At 47.9% G+C, this 19,016-nt stretch overlaps 1 protein-coding gene across 3 annotated transcripts in view; it reads left to right on the top strand.

The window, feature by feature from the left end:
- ak9 (adenylate kinase 9) overlaps positions 1-19,016 on the top strand; it is a 366,094-nt gene that overhangs the window by 121,583 nt on the left and 225,495 nt on the right. For all 3 annotated transcript variants that reach the window (XM_085997790.1, XM_085997792.1, XM_085997791.1), the window contains exon 17: positions 18,761-18,917. In XM_085997790.1, the coding sequence (XP_085853916.1) occupies positions 18,761-18,917 (157 nt within the window). The remainder of the gene's footprint in view (positions 1-18,760; positions 18,918-19,016) is intronic.

Here is a 19,016-nt window from a genome sequence, read left to right as displayed (position 1 = left end):
GATAGAGTGGATAGGAAGGCCCTATTTCCCTTAGCAGTGAGGTCAATAACTGGGGGCATAGATTTAAAGTAATTGGTAGAAGGGTTAGAGGGGAGTTGAGAACTTTTTTCACCCAGAGTGTGGTGGGGATCTGGAACTCACTGCCTGGAAAGGTGGTAGAGGCAGAAACCCTCATCACATTTAAAAAGTGCTTGGATGTGCACTTGAGGTGCCGTAACCTACGAGGCTACGGACCAATAGCGGGAAAGTGGGATTATGCTGGCTAGCTCTTTTTCGGCCGGCACAGACACAATGGGCTGAATGGCCTCCTTCTGTGCCGTAAATTTCTATGATGACGGTATGCTCATACCTAATACGATAGCAAAATACTGCAGATGCTGGAAATCCGAAATAACAACAGAAAATGCTGGAAAAACTCAGCAGGCCAGGCAACATCCGTGGAGAGAAATTAGAGTTGACATTTCGGGTCGAAACCCTTTTTCAAAACTGGAAAGGAAATAAAATAGATCGAATACCTAATCCTCCTTCTCACATCCCACTTCGCCCTTATCGCACAACCTCTTCTCACTTACAAGCTGCTGATGGTGTAAGCATGCATATATTGCTTTCCCCACCTCCCCTCACCACAACCCAACCCTTGTGCCTTTCTCCTTTCAGATACCCAAGAACTGCCAGGAGCCCTGACTGTCCCCAACCAAGTAGAGGAGGAGAGCGATGGAGAAGAAGAGGCACCGTCTCTCCATCTGACACTCCCAGGCACCAGCTCAGAAAATGGCACTGTGCAAAATTTAGAGGGTAATATAGAGGCGGGATCTGCATGTGGTGAGTCACCGGGCATGAGTGGGCTGCAGCCATGCCAGGGGGAAAGGATACCGCAGGTGGCAGCTCCCCGGAGGGTGATTTCGCACACAAGTTCTGCTGCACAGGACTCAAATTATGACTTTGAGGGGGCAGCCTTCAGAAGAAGGGTGATGGGCATGCACACAGAAATGCTTGGTGCAATGGCAGGCCTCCCTGTCAGTGTCGAGGAACATGGAGGAATCCAACTTCAACATTGCATGGGGCTTTGCACGGAGCTTAGAACACTTGTGGACTCCACCATGACGCTGGGTGTGATGGGCGTTGTCGCAGCTTCCATTACAGGACAAGCGGAAGCCACCCAACATCTCAGTGCTGCACTGGAAGCTCAGCCTGCTCTCATGCAGGCTCACTTTGTTGCCACGCAAGCTCAGACTGCTCTCATGTAGTCTCAGCTTGCTGCCACGCAACTTTAGACTGATGCAACGTGACTGGGTTTACGAGTGTGGAATGGGGCTTGCGGGGTCTCACAGAAGTCCAACAGATGGCTAGGAATGCTGAGGCGCTGCACCGGGGGAGTGGCAGTGGCTGTCTTGAGCAAGAATCTGCTGTCCTCTCTTGGGATGACAGCATTCGTACTCCTATTCCTGTCACTCCGCCAGTGCCCTTGCTGCTGCCTGCCTGTCAGCCAGCCAGCTCAGACTGCTGCCACCCATGCCGTGGTGGTGCAGTCTACAGCCGGGCCTTCTAGGCCCAGAGCTGCTCGATGTCATCCTGCAAGGCCATCTGCAGTGTCCCCCATAGATAGTCGGCAGCCTTCCACCAGCCATGCTGCAGTCACTGGAGTAGCACTGCGTAGAAGAACTAGAATAGGCAAAGGAACATGAAAGACAGACACTAAGGGAATACACAAGGGTGATTAGTTGACTTTGTTATCTAGTACTGGATTGATTCATTTATAAATTATGTTTGGAATGTTTGTTTTGTGGTGGCCCTCATTTCAGTTTTGTGCACAAGAGGTTGCTGTGATGTTCCGTGACAGAGGGATGGTAAGGTGGGGAAGTGTTGAGCAATGGGGATCTGGGGTTTCATTGAAGGGAACCAGAGTCTGATGAGGTGCTCATGGACAGCCCGTCCGGAACAGGAATCTGCTGCCTGCCTCTCTTCTTCCTCGTCCTCCTCTTCCTCCTCCTGAGGTGGTCGTGGAACCTGTGGTGGTAAGGGCTGCGCCCTCATGATGGCCGAGTTGTGGAGGATGCAGCAGATCACGATGAAATGGGACATCCACTGTGGAGTGTACTGGAGGGCTCCTCCCGAGGCAGCGGAACCGTGCTTTAGCACCCCAATGGTCTGCTCGATGAGGTTCCTTGTGTCAGCGCGACTCTCATTAAATGATTGCTGGCCATGAGTGTTGGGGTTGCAGAGGGGAGTCACCAGCCAGGTATATCCCTTTGGTTCAAGCAGCTACCCTCTGGTTTGTCATGGTGGGTGGAAGATTGCTGGCGCAGGATGAAGGCACCATGACTCCGGCCAGGATACCGGGCATTCGCCATCATGATGTGCTGGGTGTGGTCACATTCCAACTGCACATTAAGTGAGTGGCAGCCTTTGCAGTTGCAGTCCATCTCCGGATTGATATGCGGTGCTCGGAAAGCCTTGTGGGTGCAGTTGATGGCGCCCTGCACCATGAGGAAACCCGTTATCCTGGCAAAGCCACATGCGTGCTCCTCCTGCTTCTCTGTGTTCAGAGAAGACAATGAAGTCTCTTCTGGAGTACAAAGCTTCTGTGACCTTCCGGATGCACCGATGGATGGTAAACTGGGAGATGTTAACTGTGACTCCTGCTCCAGACGGGAAGGATCCAGTCGCAAAAAAATTGCGGGCCAAGGTGACCTTGAGGGCCATTGACAGCGCTGTCTTCGCCCTGCTCTGAGGCTGCAGGTCTGGTTCCAAGAGATGGCAGAGTTCTGCGATCACCTCCTTGGTGTCATGGTGCCTCCGAATACACTGCTCTTGCAGGTAGGAGAAGTGCTTTCGGAAGACCCTTTTGGTGGATAAGACCTCCAGCTGAGAGTGCTTCTGCCCTTCCTCCTCCTCCCTCTGCGAGCAGCTGACCTCTTTGCTGCCTCTGCTCCATCTCGAGGGGGACTACAAGGAGAGCCCCCATGACTGGGAGCAAGTGGTCTGAGCAGAACCCTTGAATTCAGAAGCAAGGCCTTCTCCACTTGCAGCATGACTCCCTGTCACCTCACCAACTTTAAATAACTGTAGAAGCTTCAAACAGTTCCACAAACTTACATAGAGCCAGTAGAAATCAAAAAGCAAGTCACCTGCAAGTTGTTGATGATCCCTTTTAATACCGCTGTTGGGGGGCTCCCTCATGCAGCTGAATGCACGTTCAACTCTGCGTGATTTGCAGAGGACGTGCAGTCCAGCGACGACATCTAAAATAGGTCATGCGTCAAATCAGCGTTACACGCTGATTGACGTCACAATCTGACTCGTTAACATTCATCTGCTGAACACAAGCAAAAGCTGCGCTACCGACCTGCCCAAAATGGCAGCTGCCATGAGCAACGGTGAAAGTGAGGCGGCTGCCATTTTTTTGTCGAAACCGGCCTTAACGACTGGCACTAAGATGCTGAAATTTGCGGCCCCAGTTCCTTAATAGCCAAACAAAAATGACTTCATAACATGCCCATTTTGATTCTTTATGACATTTCAGGCTTCATATATTAAAAAAACCTTAAGCCTCAAAAATGGCACAGTAGGTAAAGAGCTTTTTAACTAAATATGTACACCCAAAAGAAATGGTTGACTAAAAGAAAAAAAGATCAATTTTCTATAAACAATATCTTTGTTTTCTTTTCTAACTATCAACAAAGAAATCATGATAACAGTTGTTCCAGTTCACACAAGCTGTGTCTCATAGCTAGTGATTGTTAATATATTTAAATAAATTGCAGGTATGGTAGCATAGTGGTTATGTTACTGGACTAGTAATCCAGAGACTTGGGTTAATAATTCATTAAAATTGAGTTCAAATCCCACCACGGCAGCTGGGGAATTTAATTCAGTTAATTAAATAAATCTGGAATAAAAAGTGTCAGTCATAGCGACCATGAAGTCATAAAAACCCAACTGGTTCACTAATATTCTTTAGGGAAGGAAACCTACCCTCTTTACCTGCTCTGGCTTCAGACTTCAGACCCTTAACTGCTCTCTGAAATGGCCTAGTAAGCCACTCAGTTGTCCCAAAACCGCTACAAAGAAGAATACTAAGAATAAAACCAGATGGACATCGACACCGGACAGGATAAAGGCACACCCAGCCCAGTCGACGCTGCAAAGTCCTCCTCACTAACAACTGGGGACTTGTGCCAAAGTTGGGAGAGCTGTAAAAATTGGGAAAGACCAGTCAAGCAACAGCCTGACATAGTCATACTCACAGAATCATACCTTTCAGCCAAACCATACCTTCATCACTATCCCACAGGCAGGACAGACCCACCAGAGGTGGCGGCACAGTGGTATACAATCGGGAAGGAGTGGCCCTAGGAGTCCTCAACATTGACTCTGGACACCATGTAGTCTCATGGCATCAGGTCAAACATGGGCAAGGGAACCTGCAGATTGCCACCTACCGCCCTCCCACTACTGATGAATCAGTACTCTGGGGGGGGGGGGGGGGGTCTTCAATGTCCATCACCAAGAGTGGCTCTGTAGAACCACTACTGGCCGAGTCCTGAAGGACATAGCTGTCAGACTAGAACTGTGGCAGGTGGTGGGAGAACCAACACGAGGGAAAAAACTACTTGTCCTACTTGACAGCACTGGTAGCAGTGATCACCGCATGGTCCTTGTCTTCACACTGAGGACACCCTCCATCATGTGTGGCATTATCACCGTGCTAAATGGGATAGGTTCAGAACAGATCTAGCAGCTCAAAACTGGGCATTCATGAGGTGCTGTGGGCCATCACCAGCAGCAGAATTGTATTCCACCACAATCTGTAACCTCATGGTCCAGCATATCTCTCACTCTAGCGTTACCATCAAACTAGGGGACCAACCCTGGTTCAATGAGAAGTGCAGAAGAGCATGCCCGGAGCAGCACCAGACGTACCTAAAAATGAGGTGCCAACCTGGGGAAGCTGCAACACAGGACTACATGCATGCTAAACAGCGGAAGCAGCATGCTATAGACAGCGCTAAGCGATCCCACAATCAACGGATCAGATCAAAGCTCTGCAGTCCTGCCACATCTAGTCGTGAATGGTGGTGGACAATTAAACAACTAACAGGAGGAGGAGGCTCCATGAATATCCCCATCCTCAATGATGGTGGAGCCCAGCCGTGAGTGCAAAAGACAAGGCTGAAGCGTTTGCAACCATCTTCAGCCAGAAGGGCCGAGTGGATGATCCATCTCGGCCTCCTCCTGAGGTCCCCACCATCACAGAAGCTAGTCTTCAGCCAATTTGATTCACTCCACGTGATATCAAGAAACGGCGGAGACCACTGGATACAGCAAAGGCTATGGCCTCTGACAACATCCCAGCTGTCGTGTTAAAGACTTGTGCTCCAGAACTAGCTGCGCATCTAGCCAAGCTGTTCCAGTGCAGCTATAACACGGCCATCTACTGGACAATGTGGAAAACTGCCCATGTATGCCCTGTCCACAAAAAGCAGGACAAATCCAATCCGGCCATTTACCGTTCCAGCAGCCCACGCTCAATCGTCAGCAAAGTGATGGAAGGTGTCGACAGTGCTATCAAGCGACAGTGCTATCAGTGCTAATAACCTGCTCACCGATGCTCAGTTTGGGTTTCGCCAGAACCACTTGGCTCCTGACCTCATTACAGCCTTGGTCCAAACATGGACAAAGAACTGAATTCCAGAGGTGAGGTGAAAATGACTGAGCTTGACATCAAGGCAGCATTTGACTGAGTGTGGCATCAATGGAGCCCTAGTAAAATTGAAGTCAATGGGAATCGGGAGGGTGGTGGGGAAGACTCTCTAGCACAAAGGAAGATGGTTGTGATTGTTGGAGGTCAATCATCTCAGCCTCACGACAGGAGTTCCTCAGGGCAGTGTCCTAGGCCCAACCATCTTTAGTTGCTGCATCAATGACCTTCCCTCCATCATAAGGTCAGGAGTGGGGATGTTCATTGATGATTGCACAGTTCAGTTGCATTCGCACCTCCTCATATAATGAAGCAGTCCATGCCTGAATGCAGCAAGAACTGGATGACATTCAGGATTGGGCTGATAAGTGGCAAGTAACATTCGCACCACACAAGCGTCAGGCAATGACTATCTCCAACAAGCGAGAGCCTAACCATCGCCCCTTGACATTCAACGGCATTACCATTGCCGAATCCCCCACCATCAATACCCTGGGAGTCACCATTGACCAGAAACATAACTGGACCAGCCACATAAATACTGTGGCTACAAGAGCAGGTCAGAGGCTGGGTATTCTACAGCGAGTGTCTCACCACCTGACTCCCCAAAGCCTTTCCACCATCTACAAGGCACAAGTCAGGACTGTGATGGAATACTCTCCACTTGCTTGGATGAGTGCAGGTGCAACAACACTCAAGCTCGACACCATCCAGGACAAAGCAGCCCACTTGATTGGCATCCCATCCACCACCTTAAACATTCACTCCCTCCACCACCGGCGTATTGTGGCTGCAGCGTGTACCATCTATAAAATGCACTGCAGCAACTCACCTCTTTTTCTGGGACAATGATGACTGTATCGGTGCTTTTTCCTGCTCTCGCCCTGAACTAGAAAATGTCATTCACTTCGCTTCCAATTTCCACCCTTCCCTCACCTTCACATGGTCCATCTCCGACTCTTCCCTTCCCTTCTCCGACTTCTCTGTCTCCATCTCTGGGGATAGGCTATTGACAAACATTCACTACAAGCCCACTGACTCCCACAGCTACCTGGACTACATTTCCTCCCACCCCGCTTCCTGTAAGGACCCTATTCTGTTCTCCCAGTTTCTCCGTCTCCGCCGCATCTGGTCTGACGATGCCACCTTCCATACTAGTGCTTCCGACATGTCTTCCTTTTTCCTCAACCGAGGATTCCTCTCTACTGTGGTTGACAAGGCCCTTGACCGTGCCCGTTCTATTTCCCGCACTTCTGCTCTCACCCCTGCCCCTCCCTCCCAGAACCACGATAGGGTTCCCCTTGTCCTCACCTTTCACCCCACCAGCCTCCACATTCAACGGATCATCCTCCGCCACTTCCGCTACCTCCAGCGTGATGCCACCACCAAACACATCTTCCCCTAACCTCCCCTTTTCAGCATCTGAAGGGACTGCTCCCTCCGCGACACCCTAGTCCACTCCTCTATCATCCCCAACACCCCTTCCCCTTCGCCCGGCACCTTCCCATGCAAGTGCAGGAGATGCAGCACATGCCCTTTTTCCTTCACCCTTCCCACTGTCCAGGGCGCCAAATACTCCTTCCAGGTGAAACAGCGATTTACTTGTACTTCTTGCAATTTAGTATACTGTATTCGCTGCTCACGATGCGGTCTCCTCTACATTGGAGAGAACAAACGCAGATTGGGTGACCGCTTTGCGGAACACCTCCGTTCAGTCCGTAAGGGTGACCCCGAGCTTCTGGTCGCCTGTCACTTTAATTCTCCGCTCCACTCCCACTCTGACCTCACCGTCCTCGGCCTCTTACACTGTTCCAATGAAGCTCAACGTAAGCTCGAGGAACAGCACCTCATCTTTTGATTAGGCACTTTACAGCCTTCTGAACTCAACATAGAGTTCAACAATTTCAGACCATAACCCCAGCCCCTATCCTTTTTTTCCATTTATTTAATTTTCTTTTTCTCTCCCACATGGCAGCTGTCTTTCATTCTGCCAGTGCCATTTACACTTCATCTAGAGCCACCTTTTGTTTCTTAACTTGTCCAATTACCATCTCCTTTTGCCTTGCACTATCTCCTAATGCCTCTTAATGTCTCCTGCCTTCCATCCTATCACAGATCTTCCCTTTTGTTCTTTCCTCCCCTCCCCCCTTTCCCTACCCCTACACTTGCTTAATAACCTGTTCTATCTCCAGCTTTTTCCAGTTCTGACGAAGGGTCAGCGACCTGAAACGTTAACTTTTTTTTCTCCACAGATGCTGCCTGAGTATTTCCAGCATTTTCTGTTTTTATTTCAGATTTCCAGCATCCGCAGTATTTTGCTTTTGTAATACAGATCGAGCGTCCAAAATCCGGAGTTCCGGAATCCGGAGTGTTCCTGACTCCGGGACGATTGGTGGCAGGGTCGTCCGGAATCTGTAAAATGTTCCGGAATCTGGACACCTTGAGGGAGGCTTACCAAAAACTGGAAATATCGCAACCTGGGCCCAGGCATTTCCGGACTCGGAACGTGTTTCTGATGTCCGAAGTCTGGAAATATCGCAACCTGGGCTCGGGTGTTTGCAGACTTCGGACATCAGAAACATGTTCCGAAGTCTGGAAAAACACGAAAACCGGCTTGGCCTCGGTCCCGAGGTTGCCGGATTCGGGACGCTCAACCTGTAGTACATTCTGTGCCCTTGCTACCCTCAGTGCTTCTTCCAAGTGGTGTTCAACATGGAGGATTCATCAGCTGAGGGAGGGCAGTAGGTGATAATCAGCAGGAGTTTTCCTTGCCCATGCTTGACCTGAAGCCATGAGGAATCCGGGACATTGGCTGAAAGGAATGATTCTGTGAGTATGACTATGTCAGGCTGTTGCTTGACTAGTCTGTGGGACAGCTCTCTCAAATTTGGCCCAGATGTTAGTGAGGAGGACTTTGCAGGGTTGACTGGGCTAGGTGTGCCATTGTCATGTTCGAAGCCGGTGTCGGGTGGCCCTTCTGGTTTTATTATTATTATTGTTTCTCGTAGAGGTGTTGTAGAACTGAGTAGCTTGCTCGGCCATTTCAGAGGGCAGCTAAGAGTCAACCACATTGCTTTGGGTCTGGTAAGACCAGGTAAAGACGGCAGATTTCCTTCCCTAAAGGACATTAGTGAACCAGATGGGTTTTTACGACAATCTGACAGTTTTATGATCACCATTACTGATACTAGCTTTTTATTCTAGATTTATTAAATTAACTGAATTTAAATTCCCCAGCTGCCGTGATGGGATTTGAACTCATGTCTCTGGATTACTAGTCCAGTAACATAACCACTATGCTACCATTCCCGGAATGAGGACAACCTCCATCGTGTTGTGTTGCACTACCACCGTGCTAAATAGGATAGATTCAGAACAGATCTAGCAGCACAAAACTGGGCATCCATGAGGTGCTGTGGGCCATCAGCAGTAGCAGAATTGTATTCCACAACAATCTGTAACCTCATGGCCTGGCGAATCCCTCACTCTACCATTACCATCAAGCCTGGGGACCAACCCTGGTTCAATGAGGAGTGTAGAATAGCATGCCAGGAGCAGCACCAGGCTGAAGTGCCAACCCGGTGAAGCTACAACACAGGACTACATATATGCTAAATATGAGGGAGAATGGAATAGATGATTATGCTGATGGAGCTAGATGAGGAAAAATGGGAGGAGGCTTGAGTGGATTGGTTAGGCTGAATGGCCAGTTTCTGTGCTGTATATTCAATGTAAAAACAAAACACACCATTCTATCCTTGTACAATACCTTGGTTATGCATCATTTAGAATACTGTGTTCAGTTTTGGTCCCCTCACATGATGTGTGATATTGAGGCTTTGGAAAAGGTTCAGAAGAGTGCCACAAGAATAATTCCCAGTTTAAATTACCTTAGCTGCCCAGATAGATTTAAAGAGCTTGGTATATATACTTGAGAGAAGTGTAAACTCAGGGGTGATTTGATTGAGGTGTATAAAATAATAAAAGAGATATATTGTGTGCATGTTGACAGCTTATTTCAATTAAAAAGTTGGGGAGGATTAGGGGTCATGAGTGCAAAGGAAAGAATTTGGTTAGATGTTTGACGGTTATTCTTTTTCCAGAGAATAGTAGACCTATGGAACAAGTTGCTGACTTGTTCAGTGAGTATTGATTCACTGTATACCTTCAAAAGAAAGTTGGACCAATTCCTAGTTGGGGAAGAGATTGCATCATACAAGAGTTAGGTACATAAGAACATAAGAAATAGGAGCAGGAGTAGGTCAATCGGCCCCTCGAGCCTGCTCCGCCATTCAATAAGATCATGGCTGATCTGATCCTAACCGCCAATCCACTATCACAGAACCATCTCCTGAATCTAACAGAATTAGACACACGAAATAGGAGCAGGATCAGGCTACACGGCCCCTGGGCCCGCTCCGCTACCCACAGGGCCATGACCGATCCGAACCTAGACTCATGTCCAAATTCCTGCCCGCTCCCCGTAACCCTTAATTCCCTTTACTTCTAGGAAACTGTCTATTTCTGTTTTAAATTTATGTAATGATGTAGCTTCTACAGCTTTTTGGGGCAGCATATTCCATGGACCTACCACCCTCTGAGTGAAGTAGTTCCTCCTCATCTCAGTTTTGAAAGAGCAGCCCCTTATTCCAAGACTATGCCCCCTAGTTCTAGTTTCACCCATCATCGGGAACATCCTCCCCGCATCCACCTGATCCAACCCCTTCACAATCTTATATGTTTCAATAAGATCGCCTCTCATTCTTCTGAACTCCAATGAGTAGAGTCCCAATCTACTCAACCTCTCCTCATATGTCCATCCCCTCATCCCCGGGATTAACCGAGTGAACCTTCTTTATACTGACTCGAGAGCAAGTATGTCCTTTCTTAAGTATGGACACCAAAACTGTACGCAGTATTCCAGGTGCGGTCTCACAAATACCTTGTACAACTGAAGCAATACCTCCCTATTTTTATATTCTGTCCCCCTAGCAATGAAAGCCAACATTCCATTGGCCTTCTTAATCACTTGCTGCACCTGCATACTAACCTTTTGAGTTTCGTGCACCAGGACCCCCAGATCCCTTTGTACTTCAGTACTTTCCAGTTTCTTGCCATTAAGATAATAACTTGCTCTACGATTTTTCTTGCCAAAGTGCATAACCTCACACTTTCCAGTATTGTATTCCATCTGCCAAATCTCTGCCCACTTACTTAGCCTGTTGATGTCCCCTTGCAGGTTTTTTATGTCCTCCTCACTCACTACTTTCCCTCCCATCTTAGTATCATCTGCAAACTTTGATATGTTACACTTGGTCCCCTCCTCCAAATCGTTAATATAGATTGTAAAGAGTTGGGGACCCAGCACTGACCTCTGCGGAACACCACTAGTTACTGATTGCCAGTCCGAGAATGAACCATTTATCCCAACTCTCTGCCTTCTGTTAGATAGCCAATCCTCTATCCATGCCAGAATATTACCCCCAATCCCGTGATTTTTTATCTTAAGCAATAATCTTCTGTGTGGCAGCTTGTCAAATGCCATATAAGTCATGGTCAATGTGATCTTCTGGACTAGTTTCGATTGCATAATGGGATTGGCGAGGAATTTTCCAGATTTTTTTTTCCTAATTAGGCTTGGGTTTTTGATCTGCTTTCTTACCTATCCTCGGGCACTGCCTGGCACCTAAGGGGTAAGTAGTCTGTTGTCGTGATGCATAAGTCATCATAACGGTATGAGACAGGCTAGATGATCAACTGGTCTTTTCATGTCCGATGTTTTTGTATTTTTTCATATTGTAGAGTTATTTTTAAACACTGTCTTTACTGCTTTAGGGTCTTCTTCTCTTCTTAGGCAGTCCCTCGGAACCGAGGATGACTTGCTTCCACATTAAAAATGAGTTCGCAGGGGTCTGATGAGTCCAATGCAGGACCTACAGTCTCTGTCACAGGTGGGGCAGACGGTGGTTGAAGGGGCGGGTGGGTGGGGTGCTTCGGTTGACGTGCGCTCCTTGCGCTGCCTGCACTTGGCTTCCGCATGCTCCCGGCGAAGAGACTCGGTTTTCGGTGCCTTCCCGGATGCTTCTCCTCCACTTTATGCGCTCTTGGGCCAGGGATTCCCAAGTGTCGGTGGGGATGTTACACTTTTTCAAGGAGGCTTTGAGGGTGTCCTTGAAGCATTTCCTCTGCCCACCTGGGGCTCTCTTGCCGTGCCGGAGCTCCGAGTAGAGTGCTTGTTTTGGGAGTCTTGTATCGGGCATGCGGACAATGTGACCCGTCCATCGGAGCTGATTGAGCGTGGTCAAAACTTCGATGCTGGGGATGTTGGCGTGAGCAAGAACACGGACGTTGGTGCGCCTATCCGCCAATGGATTTGCAGGATCTTGCGGAGGCAGCGTTGGTGGTACCTCTCCAGTGCTTTGAGGTGCCTGCTGTACATGGTCCATGTCTCTGAGGCATACAGCAGGGCGGGTATCACTGCTGCTCTGTAGACCATGAGCTTAGTGACGGGTTTGAGGTCCTGGTCTTCAAACACTCTCTTCCTCAGGCATCCGAAGGCGGCACTGGCACACTGAAGGCGGTGTTGGACTTTGTCGTCGACGTCTGCCCTCGTTGACAGTAGGCTCCCAAGGTATGGAAAGTGGTCCACGTTGTCCAAGGCCTTGTCGTGGATTTTGATAATCGGGGGGCAGTACTGTGTGGCGGGGGCAGGTTGCTAGAGGACCTTTGTCTTACGGATGTTTAGTGTAAGGCCCATGTTCTCATACGCTTCGGTGAAGGTGTTGACGATGGTTTGGAGTTGGACCTCCCAGTGAGCGCAGACGCAAGTGTCCTCTACATACTGTAATTCGACGACAGAGGATGGGATGACCTTGGATCTGGACTGGAGGCGACGGAGGTTGAACAGTTTCCCATTTGTTCTGTAAATTAGCTCCACTCCAGTGGGGAGCTTACTGAGGGTGAGATGGAGCATTGCAGCAAGGAAGATCGAGAAGAGCGTTGGTGCGATGACACAGCCTTGCTTGACTCTGTTTCGTACGTGAATTGGGTCTGTGGTGGAACCGTTGGTCAGGATCACGGCTTGCATGTCGTCGTGAAGCAGGCGGAGGATGGTGACAAACTTTTGAGGGCAGCCGAATTTGAGGAGGACACTCCATAATCCCTCACGGTTGACAGTATCGCAGGCCTTTGTGAGATCAAAGAAGGCCATGTACAGCGGTTGGTGCTGTTCCCTGCATTTCTCTTGCAATTGACGTGCGGTGAAGATCATGTCCATTGTGCCCCTTAGTGGGCGGAATCCGCATTGCGACTCTGGGAGTAGAAATTAATTCGCGCCAGTAGTGCTTTTCCGCCATGCTTTGGTGCCTTGGCGGGGAGTTCATCTGCTCCTGAGGCCTTGTTGTTCTTCAATTGTCAGATGGCCTTTTCAACCTCAGGCCGGGCTGGGGTTAAGCATCAACTGATGATCGTCGTCGTACGTGTCTTCACACTGTTCCCTTTGGGGAACTGTATGAAGTGGTGGAAGGATTTCTGGCTGCGTTAACGCTCCTTCCGTGACCGTAACCATCTTCATACCAGCCATTAGGGTGGTTAGTCCTATGGCGGGAGTGTAGTGTCCGTGTGTAGATAAAGACACTGAAGACATGAGTTGGTTCATAGGTATTTACTAAGCAAGTCTGGGGGGGGGGGGGGTTTAAAGGATATACACAATACACAGGCTTATATAACCCAAGTGGCAATTACCGGCATTACGCACACCTGGGGCTCTTAAAGGCACATACACCACAATTCCTCCCCTTCTAGCTAACTAGTACATCATATTTTAAGTAATTATTAATTACATGTTATATGCAAAATAATATACATTGCTGTATTAATTAATTATAAGTTAGTCTCTCAGGAGGCTTCCTGACTCGGTCCGGATAACGCCTCGGGGGTGTAGTAGTTTCTGGTGGTGTAGTAGGTTCTTCTGGCAAGGCTGATTCGGCTTGAAGGCCAGTGTCGGGTTCATCGGGTTCCAGTATCACCGGATCGGAGGTAGATATGGGTATCTCTACTTCATCGTTAGATGTATAGAGTGGTGGTGTAGGTTGTCCCTTTTCGGATGACTTGATGATTTGGTCAGCGTGGCGCCTTATTATGCTTTCTCCGATGTCCACGGTATACATCAGTGGTCCTAATCGTGTGCAGATAGTTCCAGGCTGCCATTTCTCGGTACGGTAGTCCCGGGCCAAAACCGGTTGGCCTATCTGGAAGGCCCTAGTTGGCCTTTCATTCATGCCCTGAAACTGCCGGTTCTCCACGTCCCTTCGGATGTTGGGCTTGACCAAATCCAGCCGGCATCTTAGGTTTCTATTGTAGAACATCATGGCGGGAGTTTGGTTAGTAACCATATGCGTTGCATTCCTATATGCAAATAACAAGTTATCCACCTTGTGCTGAAGTTTTATGTCTTCATTACCCATGGCCTTGATGGCCTTCTTGAAGGTCTGGACAAACCTTTCAGCCAATCCATTGGTGGCGGGATGGTATGGGGCGGACGTGTAGTGCTTTACCCCATTGTTCTTTAAGAACTTTCTGAATTCTTCGGACACAAATTGCGGTCCATTATCAGAACATATCTGCTCCGGCAGCCCATTCCTGGCAAATATGGTCCTTAATACTGTGATGGTTTTTTCCATGGTGGTGGAGGACATCTTTATTACCTCCGGCCACTTGGAGTGTGCATCAACTGTGATTAAGAACATTGAGTCCATAAATGGACCAGCAAAGTCGATGTGCACCCTTTGCCAGGGAGATGAGGACCACTCCCATGGATGTAGAGGGGCCTGTGGCGGAGCATTTTGGACCTTCTGGCATCCTAGGCAGCTCTTGGTCATGTCTTCGATGTCTCCATCGATACCTGGCCACCATACAAACGCCCTAGCTAGGTTCTTCATTTTCACTCCACCCAGATGCCCCTCGTGAAGCTCCTTTAGCACTTTATCCTGAAGTTTGGGTGGAATCACCACTCTGGATCCACACATCAAGGTTCCTCGGCACACTGACAGCTGTTCTCTTCTTTGCGAGAATGCTGGCAACAGTGGTTCGCCATGTGCTGGCCATCCCTTCACTGTTAAATCGTAGACCCGTGAGAGAGTAGGGTCATTTCTTGTCTCCCTTTCAATGGCAGAATTTGTCACCGGTAGACATTCCACTATGGTAGAGTGGAATATCTCTACTGGGTCTGCTGTAGGTGCCTCTTCTATCATTGGCAACGGTAGGCGTGATAAACCGTCAGCATTCCCATGCTGTTTTGACCCTTTGTATTCAATGTTGTATTGGTGTGCCCCTAGAAAAAGGGACCACCTCTGTAGTCTTTGTGCCGTCATAATGGGGACACCTTTTTTAGGGTTGAATATGGAGATGAGGGGTTGATGGTCAGTCAGCAAGGTAAATTTTTGTCCGTGTAGGTAATGGTTGAATTTCTTCACTCCCCATACCAGGCTGAGTGCTTCCCTGTCTATCTGGGCATAGTTACGCTCAGCTGAGTTCAATGAGCGTGACGCAAAAGCTATCGGCCGTTCCGAGCCATCAGGGAATCTATGGGACAATACTGCTCCTATGCCGTAAGGGGATGCATCGCACGCCAGTCTGATTGGTAGTGATGGGTTGTAATGAGCCAAAATTTTCTCGGATGTGATTAAGCCTTTTTACATTTATGGAAGGCACGTTTACAGTCTTCGTTCCATTTCCAAATCACTCCTGTGTGTAGAAGATCATTAAGAGGGTGTAGAATAGTTGATAAGTTCGGTAAAAATTTATGATAGTAATTTATTAATCCCAGGAATGACCTTAATTGTGAAACATTTTCAGGTGCTGGGGCTTTTATAACTGCTTCAATTTTTTCAGGTGACTTATGCAACCCTTCCTTATTAATTATGTGGCCACAATATGATATCTGATTTTGGAAAAATTCGCACTTGGGGCGATTTGCTCGTAGGCCCCGTTCTTTCAGCCTAGTGAGCACCTGCTCCAAATTGGCAAGGTGCTCGTTGTCGTTTTCTCCTGTTATAAGGATGTCGTCTAGGTAGCATTGAGTCCCCGGAATCCCTTGGAGGACTTGCTCCATAGCTCTTTGCCAGATAGCTGGAGCTGATGCTATTCCAAAAACCAGTCGATTGTACTGGTACAGGCCTTTGTGTGTGTTTATTGTAAGATACTTTTTAGAGGTCTCCTCAACCTCCATCTGTAGATATGCCTGTGCCAAGTCAATTTTTGTGAAACGTTTCCCTCCGGATAGTGAGGCGAAAATATCTTCTATCCTCGGAAGAGGATACTGTACCGTGTGAAGGACGGGTTTACAGTCACCTTAAAGTCCCCACAGATGCGAATTTTTTTCTGTTCCTCAGAGTTATTTTGCAATTTTTTTTCATGACTGGAACGATGGGTGTTGCCCATTCGCTCCAATCTATTTTGGATAATACGCCTGCCTTTTCCAAATTCTTCAGCTCTGCCTCGACTGTCGGACGTATTGCGTATGGCACCGGTCTTGCCTTAAAAATTTTTGGAATTGCTGTATCTTCCACTTTTATTGAGGCTGTGATGCCTTTCAAGGTTCCTAGTTTCTCTTGAAACACTTCTTTGGCGTTGGCCAAGATGTCTTTTAATCGTTCAGGTATGATGTCATCATTGTTTTTTTCCTTACTGGTCACCGTCAGTGCCTGAATGGAGTGCCAGTCTAAACGTATCTTCCTTATCCATTCACGTCCCAACAACAGTGGACCACCATCTTGTAGAATGTATAAATACAACTTTTGTATTTCTTTGCCGTTGTATACCACAGGCACCCTTATTTTTCCTTTGGGGTAGACTTTCTGCCCCGTATATGTTTTTAAGATAATGGATGTGTCTTTTAGAGGTATATGCGAAAATAGCCTCTCGCAATCTCGTCGATTTATTACGGTTAGAGCTGATCCTGTATCTAGCTCCATTTTAACTGGGGACCCTGCTATTGTGAGGGTAACCCAAATGGTTTGGTAATCCTCTTTGGCAAGTACATTATGTAATTTGAGACAGCTTAGTCTCTTGTTTCCGGAGTCGCTATCGCTATTCTGGTCTTCGGAGCTATTGTCCGTCATCATTTGTACCTTCCTGTACTTTTCTTTATTGATTTTTTGTTTTCTGTCAGTGGATTTATTTTGTCCAGATTGGCATACCCGTGCAATGTGTCCAATCTTACCACATTGCCTGCATGCTTTGCCCTTGAACCAGCAGTCCCTCTGGTTATGGGTGGATCTGCCGCAGCGATAACATCTTCCGAACTCCTGTGTCATTTTATGGGTGCCGAAGTCCTGTGTCTCTTGTATCTCTGCAGCTCCTTTTGCTGCTGCTTCGTATGATACAGCCATACTGAAAGCTTTGTCCAATGTTAAATCTTTTTCAGAAAGCAGTCTTTTTTGTGTTCCTTCACTTAAGAGACCGCAAACAAATTTGTCTCGAAGATAATCCGATAGTCCTGCTCCGAATTGGCAGTACTTTGATAGCTTTCTTAATTCGTTTAGATAATCAGCGTTACTTTCATTCTTGTGTTGATTTCTCTTGAAGAACTTGAATCGTTCCGCTATCAGCAGCGGTGTTGGGTTTAAATGCTCCTGCAGGGTATCAACAATTTCTTTAAAAGTCTTGTCCTTTGGTTTGGCTGGAGTGATTACATTTCGTAACAGCCCGTATGTCTTCGCGCCCATTAAGTTCAGAAGTACTGAAGCTTTTTTTTCATCTGTTATTCCATTTGCAGTGCAATAAACCTCTACTCTTTCCACGTAGGTGGTCCAATCTTCTATTTTGCCATCAAAAGCCTGAATATTACCAGATTTAGGCATTTCAGAAAAGATATGGCGCTTCCCGCGCGCTTTTTTTTCTCTCTGTAGCAACGATATGGCGCTTCCCGCGCTTTCCCGCCGCTGCTACCGATAACAACGCTGTTTTACTGTGGTTTCCGTTTATTCACTGTTGGAGACTCGTTCCCGACGGAGGTCTAAACACGGACCTGCTTGCCGCGCCGGCCGTCTCTCGAGTGCACCCTCCTAGTCCGTTATTGCTTGCCTCCGATTTCGCTGCCTATCTCAGCTGTAGAGCCCGCCGCTGGAGCTCCAGCCTGACGCCCAGGAAGGATTAGCGCAGTACCTGTCACCAGCTTGGCCAGCTGGTGAAACCACAGTTTCTCTTACTTCCTTGAGTCTTCTGGACGCTGGAGGAATCGATGTCCTTGAGGTGCTGCCGAATTGCAGGTAAGTCCGTTTCCACTTCGTTGCCACTGTAGTGTCCGTGTGTAGATAAAGACACTGAAGACAGGAGTTGGTTCATAGGTATTTACTAAGCAAGTCTGGGGGGGGGGGGGTTTTAAAGGATATACACAATACACAGGCTTATATAGCCCAAGTGGCAATTACCGGCATTACGCACACCTGGGGCTCTTAAAGGCACATACACCATAATTGCTCTTAAAGGCACATACACCACAGGGAGGGTTTTACGGGCTCCCACAACCCATACGAGGCGGGGGGGGCACCCGCACCCACGGACGCAAGTATCCCGCTGGATGTCAACCCAGAATTTAGAGCCGGAGCTCCGACACCACTTGCTGGGACTGTCTGGAGCGGGGTTCGAAACCCTACACCTTCTGGCCCAGCGGCGGGGATGCTTACCGCTATGCCAAAGGCCCACTCCCAACTGATGGTGAAAATCAACAGAGGTAAGCATCAACTGATGGTGAAAATGTTTCTAAATAATTGGTTTTATTGACACTAAAACACAACAGTTTTACAGATAGAGATGCTTACAACCTTAGTTAGTACAACTTGAAACTCAGAATGGTCAAATTCTTCTGCTTTGGGAGACTGGGGATAATTCTTCGCTGCATTGGAGTGTTGGCCTGGATTTTGTGCTCAAGTCTACAGAGTGGGACTTCAACCCACAACCTTCTGACTCAGAGGTGAGAGTGCCACGGCTGACACAATTGCAGAGATAGCAATGGAACTGAAGTATAATACAGTTATTTGTGATATGCTTGTTTTGCAGATTCATGGAGAACAAAAACAGAGGAATCCTGATCGTCCCGTGGCAGGGGGTTGGGTGCTGGACCATTTCCCAGAAACGAAAGAACAATGTAAAGCAATGATAGATCTAGGTTTTGGTCCTGATAATATTTTCCTTTTAAATAATGCTGTGGATGATGGTAAGTAAACTAATTAACCAAATTGATTTTCATTTGGTAGTAAAAATAACATCTATTAGATCTCCTGTGGCATTTCTCACAGACAAAAAGAATCCTGGA

The sequence above is a fragment of the Somniosus microcephalus genome, chromosome 9, assembly GCF_052327205.1.
Source record: "Somniosus microcephalus isolate GS21.2 chromosome 9, FLI_Smic_1.0, whole genome shotgun sequence".
NCBI classification, from domain to species: Eukaryota; Metazoa; Chordata; class Chondrichthyes; order Squaliformes; family Somniosidae; genus Somniosus; species Somniosus microcephalus.
This window is presented reverse-complemented; position numbering and strand designations above follow the sequence as displayed.